Source organism: Zalophus californianus, chromosome 4, assembly GCF_009762305.2.
Source record: "Zalophus californianus isolate mZalCal1 chromosome 4, mZalCal1.pri.v2, whole genome shotgun sequence".
NCBI lineage: Eukaryota > Metazoa > Chordata > Mammalia > Carnivora > Otariidae > Zalophus > Zalophus californianus.
In genome coordinates this window covers 189,905,526-189,920,631 of record NC_045598.1, presented here as the reverse complement: position 1 = coordinate 189,920,631, position 15,106 = coordinate 189,905,526, and the positions used below count along the sequence as shown (strand labels likewise).

General features: G+C 48.2%; 1 protein-coding gene across 1 annotated transcript; it reads left to right on the top strand.

Annotated features, from left to right (window-relative positions):
- The first annotated feature begins 57 nt into the window (after positions 1-57).
- Positions 58-14,179, top strand: LY6K (lymphocyte antigen 6 family member K). The gene is made up of 4 exons (XM_035727188.1): positions 58-185; positions 10,990-11,086; positions 11,994-12,098; positions 13,795-14,179. The coding sequence occupies exons 2-4, from the start codon at positions 11,008-11,010 to the stop codon at positions 14,073-14,075; spliced, it is 465 nt and encodes a 154-aa protein (XP_035583081.1). The 5' UTR covers positions 58-185; positions 10,990-11,007; the 3' UTR covers positions 14,076-14,179.
- The last annotated feature ends 927 nt before the right edge of the window (positions 14,180-15,106 follow it).

Below are 15,106 nucleotides of genomic sequence, written 5' to 3'. Positions count from 1 at the left end.
TCCCGAGGGTCTCTGCGCGCGCGTGCGCGTGCCGGCGCGCCTGCGCTCTGAGGTTCTAGGGATTCTAGAAGGTTCGGCAGGCATCGAAGGCCCCGCCCTCACAGAGCCGGGAGGCGCGGAAGGTTCCAGTAGGTTCTGGCGACTTACCTCACAGGCCCAGCAGCACGGCAGTTCACTGAGAGAAGGTTGGGTGTCTCTGGGAAGGGGGAGGGGAGGGACGGCGAGGGGGGTTCCAGAAGGTTCTGGGCGTGGCCCAGGGCGGGCCTGGGGTGGGGGGCATCCCTCTGCCCTGGGGTCTCGGCCCCACCAGGGCCTCTCCCCTGGCTCTGCGCTTCCTCCTTTCAGGCCCTTTGTGCGGGCTGAATTTGATGTCCTTTTCTTAGTTTCCGAGATGGAAACGAGAGCCTGGGCTGCCAGCCCTGCGACCTTTCCTAACGAATGCTGGTGGAGCCTGCCTTTCCTTGCCCGGCCCTTGGGGCCTTCCATGTCGGGCTGTGTTTTGTCTCCTTGTCATTACCACGCTGTCCCAAATACTTTCCATCTTCTGCTGGGAGTGCTGGGGGAGGGGGTGCGAGGTTTGCAAGGGTGTGAATTGGAAAACGGGAGGATTTCCTCCTTTTTCCCTGGGACTCACTTCTTGCTCCGCCGGTATTGAGGAAAAGGTACTCAGAGTTTCTCGAGTCCTTTTGGACATGAAACCTGCATGCGTTCCCGCCGCGAGACCCCGCTGCAAGAGCAGGCGCTGCCTGGTGCCTGGGGGGCCGTCCTGGAGTAGAGTGCCAGGGTCTGGACTCAGGTGTTGGGGGCCCAGCCCCTCACTGCCCACACTTTGGGGCCACTTGATTCTGCGGGGAGGGGACGGGTGGGGGTTGGGTGTGGCGGAAGGTTCCTGGGTCACACTGCAGCCTGTGTGCACGTGAGGCTTCCGGCATCTCCCACACTGTAGTCACCCCCTCTTCCCCGCACGTTTTTCAGGACGCTGGTAGGAGCAGGGAATATCTGCATGGACAATGTTCTGGCACTTTCCCCAAGTTGCTCTTGAGGTGGGGGTCAACGAGTACATAAGGAGAAGCATCTGGGGGCGCAGGGACCTCGGGTGAGCCCCAGGTGGAGGCGGCACCGGGACCTGGCTGCCTTGGCAGAGCATTGCCTGATGGAGAGCAGGCAGGATGACTTCCTGCAAGATGAAGTCACGGGGGAGGAAGCCTTCGTGCTGGGAAAGGCCTACTGCCCCCAGTGCCTGCGTGGAGCAGCTTGGGGCCCTGCTGGGCGGGGATGCAGGTGCAGGTGGGGAGAGGAGCCGAGAGGCGTGTGCAGGTGGCTGGTGCATGCTGACCCTCCGGAGGAGCTGTTCTCTCTGCTGATGTGCAGGGAGTGTTGACACGCTCAGTGCCTCTGTGGTATTTAAAAAGGTGTGGAGGTATAGAACGTGCAGATAACTATATCAAGAGAGTTTCCTTGCAGTTCTTTTTAACGTTTATCTTCGTTTTATTTCTTTGGATATTTGAAACTGACGGGAGTGTATGCTGCAAACGTGTTGGATATATTTTTTTTTTAATTTTTTTATTGTTATGTTAATCACCATATATTACATCATTAGTTTTTGGTGCAGTGTTCCATGATTCATTGTTTGTTCATAACACCCAGTGCTCCATGCAGAACGTGCCCTCCTCAATGCCCATCACCAGGCTAACCCATCCCCCTACCCCCCTCCCCTCTAGAACCCTCAGTTTGTTTTTCAGAGTCCATCATCTCTCATGGTTCGTCTCCCCCTCTGACATACTCCCCTTTTCTTCCTCTCCTGTTATCTTCTTCTTTTTCTTTTTTCTCAAAATATGTTGCATTATTTGTTTCAGAAGTACAGAACTGTGATTCAACAGTCTTGCACAATTCACAGCGCTCACCGTAGCACATACCCTCCCCAATGTCTATCACCCAGCCACCCCATCCCTCCCACCCCCAAACACTCCAGTAACACTCAGTTTCTTTCCTGAGATTAAGAATTCCTCATATCAGTGAGGTCATGTGATACATGTCTTTCTCTGATTGACTTATTTCACTCAGCATAACACCCTCCAGTTCCATCCACGTCGTTGCAAATGGCAAGATCTCATTCCTTTTGATGGCTGCATAATATTCCATTGTGTATATATACCACATCTTCTTTATCCATTCGTCTGTCGATGGGCATCTTGGTTCTTTCCACTGTTTGGCTATGGTGGACATTGCTGCTATAAACATTGGGGTACACGTACCCCTTCGGGTCCCTACATTTGTATCTTTGTGGTAAATACCCAGTAGTGCAATTGCTGGATCGAACGGTAGCTCTAATTTCAACTGTTTGAGGAACCTCCATACTGTTTTCCAGAGGGGTTGCACCAGCTTGCATTCCCACCAACAGTGTAGGAGGGTTCCCCTTTCTCCACATCCCCGCCAACATCTGTCGTTCCCTGACTTGTTAATTTTAGCCATTCTGACGGGTGTGAGGTGGTATCTCATTGAGGTTTTGATTTGGATTTCCCTGATGCCAAGCGATGTTGAGCACTTTTTCATGTGCCTGTTGGCCATTTGGATGTCTTCTTTGGAGAAATGTCTGTTCATGTCTTCTGCCCATTTCTTGATTGGATTATTTGTTCTTTGGGTGTTGAGTTTGATAAGTTCTTTATAGATTTTGGATACTAGCCCTTTATCTGATATGTCATTTGCAAATATTTTCTCCCATTCTGTCGGTTGTCTTTTGGTTTTGTGGACTGTTTCTTTTGCTGTGCAGAAGCTTTTTATCTTGATGAAATCCCAATAGTTCATTTTTGCCCTGGCTTCCCGTGCCTTTGGCGATGTTTCTAGGAAGAAGTTGCTGCGGCTAAGGTCGAAAAGGTTGCTACCTGTGTTCTCCTTTAGGATTTGGATGGACTCCTGTCTCACGTTTAGGTCTTTCAACCATTTGGAGTCTATTTTTGTGTGTGGTGTAAGAAAATGGTCCAGTTTCATTCTTCTGCATGTGGCTGTCCAATTTTCCCAACACCATTTGTTGAAGAGACTGTCTTTTTGCCATTGGACATTCTTTCCTGCTTTGTCAAAAATAAGTTGACCATAGAGTTGAGGGTCCATTTCTGGGCTCTCAATTCTGTTCCATTGATCTATGTGTCTGTTTTTGTGCCAGTACCATACTGTCTTGATGATGACAGCTTTGTAATAGAGCTGGAAGTCCGGAATTGTGATGCCGCCAGCTTTGCTTTTCTTTTTCAGTATTCCTCTGGCTATTCTGGGTCTCTTCTGGTTCCATACAAATTTTAGGATTATTTGTTCCATTTCTTTGAAAAAAGTGGATGGTATTTTGATGGGGATTGCATTGAATGTGTAGATTGCTCTAGGTAGCATTGACATCTTCACAATGTTGATTCTCCCAATCCATGAGCATGGAACGTTTTTCCATTTCTTTGTGTCTTCTTCAATTTCTTTCCTGAGTATTTTATAGTTTTCTGAGTACAGATCCTTTGCCTCTTTGGTTAGATTTATTCCTAGGTATCTAATGGTTTTGGGTGCAATTGTAAATGGGATAGACTCCTTGATTTGTCTCTCTTCTGTCTTGTTGTTGGTGTATAGGAATGCCACTGATTTCTGTGCATTGATTTTATATCCTGCTACTTTACTGAATTCCTGTATGATTTCTAGCAGTTTTGGGGTGGAGTCTTTTGGGTTTTCCACATACAGTATCATATCATCTGCAAAGAGTGAGAGTTTGACTTCCTCTTTGCCGATTTGGATGCCTTTGATTTCTTTTTGTTGTCTGATTGCTGTGGCTAGGACTTCTAATACTATGTTGAATAGCAGTGGTGAGAGTGGACATCCCTGCCGCGTTCCTGACCTTAGGGGAAAAGCTCTCAGCCTTTCCCCATTGAGAATGATATTCGCTGTAGGTTTTTCGTAGATGGCTTTTATGATATTGAGGTATGTACCCTCTATCCCTATACTCTGAAGAGTTTTGATCAAGAAAGGATGTTGTACTTTGTCAAATGCTTTTTCTGCATCTATTGAGAGGATCATATGATTCTTGTTCTTTCTTTTGTTAATGTATTGTATCACGTTGATTGATTTGCGGATGTTGAACCAGCCTTGCAGCCCAGGGATAAATCCCACTTGGTCGTGGTGAATAATCCTTTTAATGTACTGTTGGATCCTATTGGCTAGTATTTTGGTGAGAATTTTTGCATCCATGTTCATCAAGGATATTGGTCTGTAATTCTCTTTTTTGATGGGGTCTTTGTCTGGTTTTGGGATCAAGGTAATGCTGGCCTCATAAAATGAGTTTGGAAGTTTCCCTTCCATTTCTATTTTTTGGAACAGTTTCAGGAGAATAGGTATTAATTCTTCTTGAAATGTCTGATAGAATTCCCCTGGGAAGCCATCTGGCCCTGGGCTTTTGTTTCTTGGGAGATTTTTGATGACTGTTTCAATTTCCTTAGTGGTTATAGGTCTGTTCAGGTTTTCTATTTCTTCCTGGTTCAATTTTGGTAGTTGATACATCTCTAGGAATGCACCCATTTCTTCCAGGTTATCTAATTTGCTGGCATAGAGTTGCTCATAATATGGTCTTATAATTGTTTGTATTTCTTTGGTGTTGGTTGTGATCTCTCCTCTTTCATTCATGATTTTGTTGATTTGGGTCATTTCTCTTTTCTTTTTGATCAGTCTGGCCAGGGGTTTATCAATCTTGTTAATTCTTTCAAAGAACCAGCTCCTAGTTTCGTTGATCTGTTCTACTGTTCTTTTGGTTTCTAGTTCATTGATTTCTGCTCTGATCTTTATGATTTCTCTTCTCCTGCTGGGTTTAGGCTTTCTTTGCTGTTCTTTCTCCAGCTCCTTTAGGTGTAGGGTTAGGTTGTGTATTTGAGACCTTTCTTGTTTCTTGAGAAAGGCTTGTATTGCTATATACTTTCCTCTCAGGACTGCCTTTGCTGTATCCCAAAGATTTTGAACAGTTGTGTTTTCATTTTCATTGGTTTCCAGGAATTTTTTTAATTCTTCTTTAATTTCTTGGTTGACCCATTCATTCTTTAGTAGGATGCTCTTTAGCCTCCATGTATTTGAGTTCTTTCCGACTTTCCTCTTGTGGTTGAGTTCTAGTTTCAAAGCATTGTGGTCTGAAAATATGCAGGGAATGATCCCAATCTTTTGGTACCGATTGAGACCTGATTTGTGACCTAGGATGTGATCAATTCTGGAGAATGTTCCATGGGCACTAGAGAAGAATGTGTATTCCGTTGCTTTGGGATGGAATGTTCTGAATATGTCTGTGAAGTCCATTTGGTCCAGTGTGTCATTTAAAGTCTTTATTTCCTTGTTGATCTTTTGCTTAGATGATCTGTCCATTTCAGTCAGGGGGGTGTTAAAGTCCCCCACTATTATTGTATTGTTGTCAATGTGTTTCTTTGCTTTTGTTATTAATTGCCTTATATAATTGGCTGCTCCCATGTTCGGGGCATAGATATTTACAATTGTTAGATCTTCTTGTTGGATAGACCCTTTAAGTAGGATATAGTGTCCTTCCTCATCTCTTATTACAGTCTTTGTTTTAAAATCTAGTTTGTCTGATATAAGGATTGCCACCCCAGCTTTCTTTTGGTGTCCATTAGCATGGTAAATGGTTTTCCACCCCCTCACTTTCAATCTGGGGGTGTCTTTGGGTGTAAAATGAGTCTCTTGCAGACAGCATATTGATGGGTCTTGTTTTTTAATCCAATCTGATAGCCTGTGTCTTTTGATTGGGGCATTTAGCCCATTTACATTCAGGGTAACTATTGAAAGGTATGAATTTAGTGCCATTGTATTACCTGTAAGGTGACTGTTAACTGTCTGTTGTCTGTGTTCGTTTCTGCTCTTTGCTGCTTTTAGGTTCTCTCTTTGCTTAGAGGACCCCTCTCAATATTTCTTGGAGGGCTGGTTTCGTGTTTGCAAATTCCTTTAGTTTTTGTTTGTTCTGGAAGCTTTTGATCTCTCCTTCTATTTTCAATGATAGCCTAGCTGGATATAGTATTCTTGGCTGCATATTTTTCTCGTTTAGTGCTCTGACGATATCTTGCCAGTCCTTTCTGGCCTGCCAGGTCTCTGTGGATAGGTCTGTTGCCAATCTAATGTTTCTACCATTGTAGGTTACATATCTCTTCTCCCGAGCTGCTTTCAGGATTTTCTCTTTGTCTCTGAGACTCGTAAGTTTTACTATTAGATGTCGGGGTGTTGACCTATTTTTATTGATTTTGAGAGGGGTTCTCTGTGCCTCCTGGATTTTAATGCCTGTTTCCTTCCTCACATTAGGGAAGTTCTCTGCTATAATTTGCTCCAATATACCTTCTGCCCCTCTCTCTCTCTCTTCTTCTTCTGGGATCCCAATTATTCTAATGTTGTTTCGTCTTATCGTATCACTTATCTCTCGAATTCTGCCCTCGTGATCCTGTAGTTGTTTCTCTCTCTTTTTCTCAGCCTCTTTATTTTCCATCATTTGGTCTTCTATATCGCTGATTCTCTCTTCTGCCTCATTTATCCTAGCATTTAGTGCCCCCATTTTTGATTGCACCTCATCAATAGCCTTTTTGATTTCGATTTGGTTAGATTTTAGTTCTTTTATTTCTCCAGAAAGGGTTTCTCTAATAACTTCCACGCTTTTTTCAAGCCCAGCTAGTATCTTTAAAGTCATGATTCTGAACTCTAGGTCCGACATCGTACTAATGTCCGTATTGAGTAGGTCCCTGGCTGACCGTACTACCTCTTGTTCTTTTTGCTGAGGTGATTTCTTTCGTCTTGTCATTTTGTCCAGAGGAGAATAGATGAATGAGAGAACAAAAGGCTAACAGGTTTACAACGTCCCCAGCAAATATACTGTATACAAATCAGAAAAGACCTGAAACCAGGGGAAAAGAAAGGGAAAGAAAGAAAAAAGAAAGAGAAAAAGAAAAAAAAAAGAAAAAAAAGATAAAAACAAAAATAAAACAATTCAAAAAAGGCAGAATATGATCAAATATGATCAGGCTAGTGCATAGATCAGTGCCACACACTAGATTTTGGGCGTATTTTGGTCTGTTAGAAAAAAGTGCCTCCTAAAATTTTAAAGGAAGAAAGACATATATGTACAAAATAAGGGTTGATACAATGAAGGGATGGAAGATGACTGTAAAGATGAAAATTATAAAAGATTTTATAAAAGGACTTGGTAAGATAAGTTGTTTGAAAAAAGAAAGAAGATTTAAGGAAAAAAAAAAAAAAGGAAAAAGGGAGAGAATGTGATCAGGCAGGAGACTAGAACAAAGCCATACACTAGTGGTTTAGTGTATATTTTGATCTGTTAGAAGAAACTGTACCTCAAAATTTTAAAGAGAGAACAACTTATATATATATGCCAAAAACAAGGATAACTACTATGAAGGGATAAAATATGACTCTAAAAATGAAAAAAAAAATAAAAAATGTTTTTTTTTTAAAAAAAGGGATTGATAAGATGTTGGTTGAAAAAGGGAAAAAGAAAAATAAAAAAAAGTCAACAAAAATTAACTTTGATGAAATAATGAATCATGGTAAAAAAAAAAAAAAAAAAAAGAAGCCATGAATCTATGTGCAGTATTCCCCTAGCGCTGGAGTTCTCCTATTCTCCTTGATCGATCAACTTGGTCTTGGCTTGCTGGCTGTTTGTGTTGATCTTCTGGGGGAGGGGCCTGTTGCTGTGGTTTCCAAATGTCTTTGCCGGAGGTGGAATTGCCCCGCCCTTGTCGGTCCGGGCTAAGGAAGCTGCTCCAGTTTGCTCTCAGGAGCTTTTGTTCCCTGCAAGCTCTCGGTACAGCTTTGGAGGACCAGGGCGAAAATGGCGGCCTCCCAGTCTCCGCCCGGAGGAGCCGAGAACTCGGGGCCCCACTCCTCAGTGCGCCCCCAGAGAAAAGCAGTCACTCCCGTGTCCCCGGTCTCTGGCCGCACTCCGTGCTCACCCGGCCTGTGATCGAGCGTTGCTATCTCTGGCACCCGACCCCGCTCGGAGTCTCCAAACCCAGCAGATCCCTGCAGTGCGTTCCCGCACTGCTCCTCCCCGGGAAGGAAGGGGAGTCTCCCCGGATCTGCTGCTTGTTGGGTCCTTGCTGGGGGAGCCGTGCCCCGACTGGGCCGCAGATCACAGTTTATGGCAACCCCGAGCTGAGAGCCCGCAACTCTGCTCCGTATCTGCAGCCGGCTTCCCCGCCCCGACACCTGGGAGCTCTGCCGCACTCAGGCACCCCCGGTCTCTCTGTGACCCCAAGGGTCCTGAGGCCACACTGTCCCGGGAGGATTCCACCCCCCGCTTAGCCACTGCAGCGACGTCCCTCCGCCGAGCCAACTTTTAAAAGGTCCGATTTTGTGCTCCGCGGCTCTAGCACTTGCCAGAAGCGGCCGGCGGAGGCCCCTCCCCCGCCGTCTATTCTCCCGAATATCGCCTCGGATTCACTTCTCCGCACGTCCTACCTTCCAGTAAGTGGTCGCTTCTCTGTTCAGAGAGTTGTTGCTACTCTCCTGTTCGATCTCCTGTTGAGTTCGTAGGTGTTCAGAATGGTTTGATCCCTATTCAGCTGAATTCCTGAGACCAGACAAAATCTAGGTCTCCTACTCCTCCGCCATCTTGCTCCGCTCCTGTTGGATATATTTTATTGTAGACTCAACACTAAAAGAAAGTTGAAGTCAATAGTGGACCAAATGTATGTTACATGTTACGTGCCTTTTCAAAACTATGTTCCGCTGCACTTTGGGAAAGATAATTCCTCTAGGTACAGAATTCTAGGTTGGCAGGATTTGTCTTCCAACACTTGACATGTCTTATTACGATCCTTTTGCTTATATGGTTTCTGATGTGAAGTGCACTGTAATTCCCCTTATTATTCCTTTGTGCGGGTTCCTTAAAGTTTTCTCTTTGAACCGAACACTCGTGGCATTTCAGATTGTAGGTTTGAACATGCCCAGGTGTACGTAATTCGTGTGTGTGTGTGTGTGTGTGTGTGCGCGCGCGTGTGCATGCGCGTGTGTGTCCGTGTGTGTGTGAGTGTGTGTGTGTGTGTGCCTTTGTTCGTTTTGGTCTGGTACTTGTTTTGTTCTCTAAGCTTCCAGAGTCTTCCCGGTGATGTCCATCAGTAACACTGGTAAGCCCTTAGCCCTGACTATTTCAGGTAATTCTTCTGTGCTGTTCTCTCCTCCTCCTTTTGGTCTTTCAACTACCTGTATGTTACTTAAAAAACACCTTCCCACAGTTCTTGGATATTCCGTTCTGTTCTCTCATCATTTTTTGTCTTTGTTTTTTGGCTGGGGAGATTTCTACTGACCTGTCTTCAAGCTCGCTGAGTCTTTCCACACCTGTGTCTTGAGTCCATTGATGTGCCATCTGCAGCATTCCTCATCTCCGCCACACTGGTTTTGGCTTCTAGCATTTCCATTTGACTCTCAGAGTTTTCGTCTCGATGCTCACATTGGGTATCTGTTCTCACATGTCATCTGCTTTTTCTACGGGTGCTCTTCGTGTCTGAATCCTAGTCCTGTCCCATCCCATCCCTCTCTGATGACTGACGTCTCTGTTATATAGGTCTTGTCCTCGTTCTTGCTTTCCCTCCTCAAACTGTTGTCTTGGCTTTTGGCACGCCTTGTGTTTCTGGTTGAAAGCTGGGCGTGTGGAGCTGGTTAATAGGAACTGCTGTAAATAGGCTTTGAGCCTGAGGATTCATGTTACCTGGCTTAGGAGTGGGACTCTGTGTAATGTTTTCTGCAGCTCTAGTTCCCTTAGGTTTCACATTCTTGAGTGTCCTTGTTTTTGTCTCCTGTTGTAGCTCGCATCTTTCCTGTGCATTGCTCCTAGGACAGAGGGTGTGTTTTGTGGCACTTTCAGCTGCTATCCTTCCAAAAGAAAAAGAAAGGGCTTGGTGGCCAAGTGCTGGGGGCTGGATGTGGACTTTTGTGAGAATGGGAGACTCCCAAGGACTGCTGTTCACACCCAGCTTCCAGCACTTTGTCAAAATTGCATGTAACTGCTCCTACCGGTTTACAGCTCCAGCAGCTTCTGCTCCAGGTAAACGTGTTTCAGGATGGCCTGTCAGGGTCCAGCTGGTTTGCCACATTTGGGACTGTCACTTCTGTCGTCCTCAGTTCTCCAAGGGGCTACTAAATGTGGTTGGTTTTCAGTTTGGCAAATGTTTTCTTTTGGGAATGATGGTCCCAAGCTCCTACGCTGTAGGACTAAATGCTTCGGTCTTCCTCCATCTGTTCGGATGAAGCAGATAATGGAACTAAAGAATGGGGTAAGAAGAGAGAGGAAAGGGGAACAGGCTCACTGGCTACACGACATGGCCATTATTAATCATGGTGATCAGCGGGAACCAAAGGACACCGTTGAAAGTGACAACCGGCAGTAAATAGTTAAGTAGGAAAATTGGAGAAAGAAAGCTGTTTCAAGAGATCTAAGTATAAGGTAAAACTGAAACAAAAATACAAAATTGAACTATCCAAAGAAATATAAAAAAGAACAGGGACAACACATCACACAAAGAACCAGCCAATGTAATCAATATGACGTATTAATATACATAATAATCATAACACAGAGAGTGTCTCTGAGGGAGTTTACACCAAACGTACCAATCATTTCAATACATATCAATGACTTAACTTACCTATTAACTGATGTGTGGGCACATAGGGCCAGGCCTAGGCTCCGTTGCTGTAGTGAGTGGGGTGGGGTGTGGGCGGGGTTGGTGTCGGGAAGCGGGGCCTGGAGTGGTTGGGGTCAGGGAAGGGTGAGTGGGGCTGGACCTGGGATCTGGTCGGCATGGATGGTCAGGCATAAACTGGGTTACCAGACGGGATGCAGCAGTAGGTGTGCACCCTGCCCGAGAGACCACATTGCCTCCCCTGGACCCATGGGGGTGGACACATAGGAAGTCAGGCCTAACCCTGGAGCCACAGAGCTGAGCACATGGCCTCACTCCTTGTGTCCAGGGCCAGGCACCGCTGGAAATGACGATCCTCCTTGCTTTGCTCCTGGTCCTGGACCTGCCACGGGTGGAGACAGATGTCACCGTGTCTGGAAAACAAGGTACGTCTGGGCCCCTCAGTCTCCTGACTGGCAGAAGAAGGCAGGCCAGAATGCATTGGTAGACACGGCGGGGCCACCCGAAATGGACATTGCCACGGCCCCAGGTGGCTCTGGGCGGTTGGAAGCACAGGCATCGGGGAGCAAGAGAGGGTCAGCAGAGCAACCTGTGGATTTGGACACCTAATGGGAGAGCCTGTCATCTTGGGGCTCCCCCGCCAAGGGCAGGCAGGAGTGGCTGGAATCCTGGTTTCTTCCCTAGCATCCTGCTGTCTCCTCAGTGTCCCCTCACACTGCCTTCCTGGAACATGTCAGGCTGGGAGCCAAGCCTGGCCTGGGCCTCATGGGAACTTCCAGGGGTGTCTCTGAGAACTGGAACAGCTGTGAGACGGTGACCAGCTTCTCTCCCGGGAGCGGGTGCTGCCCTAATACAGACCCAAGAGTGGGCTGCCGCACAGGGGTCAGGGCGCAGGGCCCTAAGAGTGTCGAGGAGGGTGTAGCTGTTGCTGGAGGAGGTTAGGTGGCCCAGAAAGGTGAGCGGGAAGGGCAGGTGGCAAATCTGCCGAGCCGCCGAATGTGAGATGCCGCGTGTGTGCATGTGGGCATGTGCGCACATGCATGCACGCGTGGAGGGTGCTTCTGTGGAAAGGTATGGGTGCGCAGGCTGGTGGTGCGGGTGCCCGGTGCTCTGGTGCGTGTCTGTGTGTGTACATGTCCGTACCGTGTGTCTGCGTGTCGGTGTGTGAGTGAGCCACAGCCCGGGGGAGGAGGAGGGAAGCCCAGGAGAGAAGGCAAAGGACTGGAGACCCACTGGTTTTGTACTCACTCAGACGAGGAAGAGCATGGTGGGTGTTCATCTGATAGGGCTGGAGACTGTAACTGTCTCCTTTGTTGTTATTCCTCCTTTCAGGTGTAACACTGAGGTGTCATGTATGTGAGATAGAGAATAGTTTCAACTGCACCCATGAAACGAACTGTGGCGAGGATGTTAAGTTTTGTTCTTCTGTTGCCGTGAGTAAGTATCTCAGTTCATATTGGGTTCACAGGCAGGTCAGTAAATACTAACAGGAAGTAGGGTCTGTCCAGTTTTTCTCAACGGGGAATAACTAATACAAAAGTGACCTTTAAAAAAATTGGAGAGCAAGGTCCTGAGACATCAGGACTGAAAGCATGTGGCAGAGGAGACCAGCTTATGGAAGACCAGTGCCAACATATGTCAGACCGCGAAAAGTTGGACTAGAGGAAATAGTGGGGTGCAGGAAGAAAGTCACAGAAGTTTATTTGTATCCATATTTATACAAATTTATTTATCAAACTTGGGAGGGAGACAGAGAGAGAGGAGCCCCTGCAGGGGGAGGGGCAGAGGGAAAAAGAGTCCCAAGCCAACTCCCCACTGAGCATGGAGCCCAACACCAGGCCGATCTTAGGACCCGGACATCACCCTGAGCTGAGACCAAGAGTCAGGCACTCAACTGACTGAACCACCCAGGCGCTCCTATTTGTATTCATTTCTTTTTTTAAAGATTTCATTTATTTATTTGACAGAGAGAGACTCAGCGAGAGAGGGAACACAAGCAGGGGGAGTGGGAGAGGGAGAAGCAGGCTTCCCGCTGAGCAGGGAACCTGATGCGGGGCTTGATCCCAGCACTCTGGGATCATGACCTGAGCCAAAGGCAGATGCTGAACGACTGAGCCACCCAGAAGCCCCTATCTGTATTCATTTTTAAGTGAAAAATGAAGCTTTAATGATTTCACCTGTCCCGCGGGGAATAGTTTTATAAGAGAGCTACATAATTAGGGGTGTGGGCTTACCATATGTTCTGGAAGGAATGTGTGTGCTGTTAAATGGGAGACCATTGCTCTGTCGCCTGTAACTCACCCAAGAACTTCTGGCCACACGAAGCTGCCCCCACCAAAGAGGCGTCTGGAAGCCAGCACCATCCAGCAGTGGCGTGGTCAGGGCTCAGGAATTCAGAGGCAGCGTGGCAGCACTTCCGGAGGTCCCGCCCACGTTCCCGGAAATGTGTGGGGTGCAGAGTGGAGGCTTAGGACTGGCGCTAGCCCCAGGCCGACTTCACGAGCTCCTAGGGAAAAGCGATTGCCACGATGACCTGATGATGAGGTGAAGCCAGAAGAGTGCCGTGCAGCCAGTGCTGAACCATGCTGCCCCTGGCAGGTGCACGGCGACGGCATGGGCGCCCAGGCCCTGGCTGGTGGCTCATCAAGAGCCCAGTGCTGAACCCTGGGCCATGGCCTGGATGGGCAAGAGTCCAGCTCCCATGTGTGTCCCGTGGTTACCAAGACCTCTACACCCTGGTAGTGAGATGCTGAGGCCTAGGAGCCTCTAGGTTCCCCAGTGGAGAGCCCAGTCCTCGGGTCCCAGTAGGCATGCACCGGCCATGGCTGGAGAAGAGGGTGCAGGGGTGGGGGGTGTATCACATGGCCACTCTGTAGGCAAGCCGCCCCACATCCACAATAGCAAAGGCCTGTCCCATTCCTCCTTGGTGATGACTCCTGACTCCCTCCTAGATGGGGCGTGGTGGGGGGAGAGGGAGAAGGGAAGGGGGGGCAGCAGTGGGAAGGGGGGCCTCTTTAACCATGGACCTCTGGGCGGGGGGCACCAGAAGTTCAGGGTTGGACAGGTACAGACAGAAAGTTCTTTGGGGGCGCTGCTTTCAATTCACGTGATTCCTTTCTGTATTTGCTCTTAGGAATATATCCACGTTTCTTCTATGTTTCAAAGCAGTGCTCAAAGTATTGTCCAGTAGGTGAATCGTTGGATCTGATAGTCAAGTCCTTTGTCCTCTTAAAGCCCACGCCTTTTCTGTATGTAAAGTGCTGCAGTGGCATGTTATGTAACAGAGAGGGGCCAGACCTCCCCGAGCCAGGGTACAGACAAGGCGGGAGCGCAAGCGACGCGGGGGGCAGCAGTGCTTGGCTGGTGCTCTTCCTGACACTGTCCTCTGGGCTTTGGGGCCTCAGGCTGCCGTGAGCCATGGAGCATGCCTCGGTCCCTGCCTTCTGGAGCATGGCACAGTTGAAATGGACTCGCTGCAGCTGTTTGGAACCTGTTGCATTAAACTTGTTTTCCACTGACTAACAGTCTGACTTTTGAGAGACCTTAGGGTAGCTGGGTGGGGACCAAGTCCAGTTGGCCGTGGCCCACAGCTTGCCTTCGGAGTAAGTCCAAACCCTCTAACAGTGTTTCTCTTTGAACACAAGCCTTATATTCTGTTCATTGCTGCTGCGCTTTCCTCCTCTTGGCCTTTGAGGGCTTCAGTTTTGGTGGAGGGGAGCCTGAGTGTCACCCATGGAGAGGTGTGCTCGGGTGCTTCTGGCCTTGGGTGGACCCTGGGCTAGGGGGAAGACAGGATGATCTGGGCATGAGACACCCAGGAGTGAAGGACTCCTCAGCATGGGGCGGGGGTATAGCATCCCAGGGAGAGCCGGCTACGGTGGGGGCAGCACCACGGCTCCTCTCACTGGGCTTCTCCACCTGGACTCTGGGAGACGGAACAGGAGGAATTCTGTGGAATGAACTTGGCCTTCGCCCAGCAGCTGGCACAGGTGTGTGGCCTCACAGGTTTGCCCACGTGCATTCGTCCAACATTGGGAACTCGGGTCAGGTAGCCAGCAGCAGGGCCAGGTGGACTCCCCTTGCTGAGTGCCACTGCTACTGGGACGGCAGCCTGGGGGAGCGGGGGAGCAGGGGGGCTCTGGCAAGGCAGCGCTGCTGCAAGGGGGCAGATACCCCCCACACCAGAATATGTGTGCCCATGAGCCTCAGCACCTATGTGTCGGCTTTTAGACCTAGAAAAAAGAGAGGTTGAGGGTCTACTTTGAGTCTAGGGAGCAGTCTTCCAAGGGTCACAAGTCTCCCTGAAGCTCCATGAGCTGCCAGTCCCTCTCCTCTAATGGCTGGACTCGATGGGTCACACAAGGGCCCACGGGAGGAGCTCGGGAGTTGAGGCTTCAAATCTTGCCTGTCGGAGGCTGCCATGGACCCATCTCCTGATTGGTACA